The sequence below is a fragment of the Geospiza fortis genome, unplaced genomic scaffold (assembly GCF_000277835.1).
Source record: "Geospiza fortis unplaced genomic scaffold, GeoFor_1.0 scaffold333, whole genome shotgun sequence".
In the NCBI taxonomy this organism is placed as follows: Eukaryota; Metazoa; Chordata; class Aves; order Passeriformes; family Thraupidae; genus Geospiza; species Geospiza fortis.
Window position 1 is genome coordinate 3,764,230 of NW_005054347.1, and position 4,671 is coordinate 3,768,900.

The following is a 4,671-nucleotide window of genomic DNA, read 5'->3' on the forward strand; positions in this document are numbered from 1 at the left end:
GGTGGGTCTGGCTGTGCCCCCCTGCCCCTCCGGACTCCTTTCTGTGGGCCATGGCGTGGAGAGTGTGGGCACCTGGGTGCAGGTGGGACTTGCCGAGCCCGGCGGGCTGTGCCGTGCTCTGGGGGACAGTGGCTGTTGCATCAGCTGCCCCTGTCCCTCGCTGTGCTGAAGCTCGGCAAGGCGCTGATGCCCCAGAACAGTCGATTTGCTGCATCCCTGCCTGGGGGCTCTGCCTCTGTACGGGAGCAGCCCCCGTGTGTGACTGTGGCTTTGGGGCTCCTGGGTGTCGGGAATTCAGAGCACTGAAGGCTCTGCTCTCCCCGGGGCAAAGGCAGTGGAGCCGGCAGGAGCTGCCCTGGCCCTGCAGGAGCCACCTGGAAGGGGCTGTGGTAGGACACAGCCTTGGGAAGGAGAGGGTGCAGAGCCTGCTGAAACACTCCCTCTGTAAAGCCCCTGCCAGGATTTGAGTGTGGTGGGGAAGGTCGAGGGGGCAGAGGGGAGGGCTGGCACAGACTGCAGGCAGCCCAGCGCTGACCTTGCCCAGGACTGTCTGGGGTCAGGGGCGGCTCAGCTTCTCCTCTGGGTGGGCAGGCAGCCGCCCTGCATGGAGGGGCTTGTGGCAGTGTGATGGTGGCCAGAGCCTGAACTGTGCCCTGTGGTGGCACTGCTGCCTTGGCTGCTCCACTGCTGGCACAGTGGTGACACTGCCCAGGGGATGTGGGGGTGGTGGGGTGGGTTTCAGGGTACTGATCCATCTGGCAGTGCCCTGAGCTTCCTGCAGTGCCACAAAGTTGTGCTTTGGTGTGGTAAAAAACTGCCAAGGGGAGAAACACCTGTGCCAGGGCTTTGCCTGAGTATGAAATCTCGTGCCTATCTGGAAGCTGACATTGCCTTTCTCCTCTCAGCTCAGTGGTGGGACCCTCCTGGGAGTTGGCATCTGGGTCAAAGTGGACGGAGAGTCATTCCTGAAAATATTTGGGACGCTGTCCTCCAGCATCCTGCAGGTTGTGAATGTGGCCTATCTCCTCATTGTCATTGGTGCCATCCTGCTGGTCATCGGCTTCCTCGGGTGCTACGGTGCCCAGAAGGAGAGCAAATGTCTCCTGATGATGGTATGGACCTGGCTGACCTCCTTATCAAGCCTCATTTGAGCTGGGTCTGTGGTAGGGAGCACTGATGGGCAGATTTCTCTGTGGATGTTTCCATGTGGTGGCAGTCTGGGTGGGCCTTGGAAAGGTAGTGCTGGACTCAGTCTGCCCCAGAAAGGGTGAAAGGAGGCAGGAGAGTGTGTTAAGGTCTCTCTCTTGGAGAATGTCCAGAGAGCCCAGCCCTATGCAGGGGGAGGGCTGGAGGACCCCAAGGTTGTGCTGCTCCTGCCCAGGAGCAGAGCTGGAGGCAGTGAGGCAGGAGGGCTGGAGCCCTGGGGAGGCAGATGAGTTCCAGGAGCCCCTGAGGATTCTGGCTGTTGTTTGACCTCCCTCCTCTTGCTGTGTCCTAGTTCTTCTCAGTGGTGCTGATCATCTTCATTGCTGAAGTTGCTGCTGCCGTGGTGGCTCTGGTCTTCACAGGTCTTGTGAGTGCAACCCCTGAGCCTTGGGTTGGGCTGATGTGGGACGTGTTCTGCCCCTTGGGAAAACAGGAGCCATGGGCTGGCAGTGCTGCCCATGGGTGTGGCTGCTCAGAGTGGTCAGTGCTGCAGGAGGAAGGGACGTTGGGATGTTGCTCACTGCTGGCACCAGCTACGTGGGCAGGCTGGAGTGGCCTGAGGGTGGTGGGAGCAGCGTTCCTGTTATATCATAACCCCCGTATTTTTAGGACAAGTTTTGCCCACTTCTTTCTGTCAAGCCCCTCAGTCCCAAACCAGCTTAGGCCTGACACCTCCCCACCTCTGAGGGTAGGAGCCACTGGAGGAGGAAGTTCCTATTGCCTCATGCTGAGCAAACTCACCCCATGATTAGGCACCTGAGAAACCACCTGGGGAGAAAGGTGTCTGCCTCATTAGGCACTGGAGAAGTCAGCCACAGGGCAAACTCATTCCTGGCTCCCTCACTTAACGCTGCTTATCAGATGACTCAGGACATAAATGACCTTGTGCCATAAAGCTCTGCTTGGTTGGGAAGAGGAAAACTCTCTGCGGGTCAAATGGCCGTGGTGTGGCTGCTGGCCATGCTGGGTCTTTTTGGTCTCTTCTCCGCAGGCTGAGACCAGTATGGGGGTGCTCAGCTCTGTGGTGCTCCCCAGGACCTTCTCTGATGGTGTTTTCCTGCCCTTTCTTCCAGGCAGAGACGTTACTGACAGGGCTGGTGACCCCGCTGCTGAAGGAGAAGTATGGGGCGGATGACGCATTCACACAGATCTGGAACGTCACCATGACAGAGGTGTGCTGAGCCCTGGGGTCAGGAACCTGCCAGCATGGGCTTAGGTGGTGCACATCTAGGTGGGACAGTGAGAGGGAAGTGGGGACACATCACAGTCCTGGATGTGCTGAGCTGTCACCACCTCCTCAATTCCCCAGGCTCCTGGGAACTGCCTGCTTGGGACCTGGTGGGGTGAGAGCTGTGTGTGATGGTGTGTGGGGCAAAACCCTGGTGCCAAGGTGATACTGAGCAGCCCCCTGAAGGAGGGTTGAGCTGGGTGACTCCCTCCATGAGCCAGTGGGGTCCAGATGGTGTCAGAGCATGGAGGGAGACCTGAAGGATGCTCTTCCCATCCCTTCCTCTCTGTCCCTCTTAGGTTCACTGCTGTGGCCTGAATAACTACACAGACTTCAACAACTCCTACTATTATGATACATACCACGGCTACCCCAGGCAGTGCTGTGACATGCAGGAACCCTGCAACAGCACAGTGGCTGCAGAAATGGCTGTCCAGGTATGGGTGTGCTGCTGGCAGAGCCTGGCTTGGGGTGTGCCTGGGCACGGGGAGGGAGACCTGTCCTGTAGCTCCAGCCCCAGCTCTGCACACGGTGGTCCCACAGGCTTTAAGTTCTAGGGGGAGGCTGTGGGGGCCTTGGCATGTCCCTGGTAAAAACATGCCCTGGTGCTGGGCATGAACCCAGGCACCACTCTGCCTTTTTGGGTGATTTTCCTGCTTCTTCCCTTCCTTTCCTTGCTCCCCACCCAATATTTGGTCTGAGAAATGGGCGAGTTGCCCCTGAAGCCTCAGACCTTCCCTGTAGCTGTGTGCTCTGGGTTGGAGAAGCAGTACCTCCCTTCCTGGGGGATGCTGTGCCCTGGCAGTTGGGGTATCACCCCCTCTTGCCATCCTCACCTGTGTGGTTGCCCCGTGCAGGGCTGTTTCAAACAGATCTTGGAAGAAATCAGGACCAACGCCGGGGTGGCGGGCGGCGTGGCAGCCGGCATCGCTGCCTTGGAGGTGAGTGCCTGAGCACTGCTCTGCTGCCTCCTCCCTGGGCCTGGAGGTGGGGCTGGGCCAGCCTGGGGGGCCCAGGGGGCTGGTGCAGCCCCAGATACTGAGCCTTCTTCCCTGGGCACGTCCAGCCCTCCCCCTGGTGCCCTGGGCATGGTGGGCTGTGACCCAAAGCCCTGCTGGGAAGGGGAGGGAGGCTGCACATCTAAGGGGGCTGATTTGCACCTTGCCCCCCCCAGATTGCAGCCATGGCAGTTTCCATGTACCTGTACTGTCGGCTGGATGAGAAGTGACCCCCTGAGGCAGGAGGATGACCTGCCACCCCCCCATGCTGGGGTGCAGCTGTGATGTGCCATGCTCTCAGGGGGACCCCATCCCTCCCCGGGTCTGATGCTCTCTTGTGCACTGTGATTTGTAGCTGTATTTTGATCTACTGAGCTGGGATCTGTAGAGTTTGTGTATATTTTTGTACTGATATGGCATACAGAGCCTGTACATAGAGATTTGGGGTGTTTTTTGATTGGGGGGAGTGTTGGGAGAAGCTGCTTGGTCTGTTTGGCTGATGCCAGCAGGAGATAAAGCAGCACAGGGGCTGTTCAGGGCTGCTGATCTGGCACTGGCACGGTGATGCCTTGATACACCCCTGCAGGTGGGTGCTGTACTGCTCTCACACTGTCCCTGCTGTGTCCCCCTGCATCCCTTTGGCGGGGGTAACTACACCCTCACTGGGGATGTATCTGCTCCTGCACCCATCTTGTGCCAGCCCTGGCCTTGCTGCCGTGTGGTCCCCTGAAAGAGGGGCTGGCTGGGTGCTGGCTGCTCTCTGCCCTTCCCTGGCATGCAGACAGCTCTGGTGGTCCCTGGCTCTGCAGGGGCTGAGGCTGCCCTGTACCCTGTGCCATTTTGTGCCTGAGCCCCTCTCCCTGCTGTAAAGAAATGCAAATAAATTTTTCATCTTGGATTCGAATTATTTTCTGGAGTTGATCTTAATGCTGCCTTTAATAAACACCCTCTGCTGGGTTGGGGGTGCAGGGGTGAGGGCTGCCTCACCTCCCTCCCCCCTTCCCTTCCCTTCCCTGTCCTTGCAGGCAGCACAGCCCTGCCCACAGCCTCCCTGCCCTCCTTGCCTGTGGCTCCTCACCTGTTCAGGTGCTTGGAAACAGAGCAGCCCTGTGTTTGCGCAACAGACAGGGTGCGGGGAGGACACCACCCTTGCATCCCCTGCCCTGTGCAACAGCCACTGCTTGCTCACAGCACCCAGCCAGGGGCTGAGCAGCAGCTTGGCTTGAAAAGCAGGGGCGG

General features: G+C 59.0%; 1 protein-coding gene across 1 annotated transcript; it reads left to right on the forward strand.

Annotated features, from left to right (window-relative positions):
- The first annotated feature begins 50 nt into the window (after positions 1-50).
- Positions 51-4,292, forward strand: TSPAN1 (tetraspanin 1). Its single transcript, XM_014307876.2, has 7 exons — positions 51-62; positions 906-1,112; positions 1,499-1,573; positions 2,280-2,378; positions 2,734-2,871; positions 3,292-3,375; positions 3,609-4,292. The coding sequence occupies exons 1-7, from the start codon at positions 51-53 to the stop codon at positions 3,660-3,662; spliced, it is 669 nt and encodes a 222-aa protein (XP_014163351.1). The 3' UTR covers positions 3,663-4,292.
- Positions 4,293-4,671: the final 379 nt, after the last annotated feature.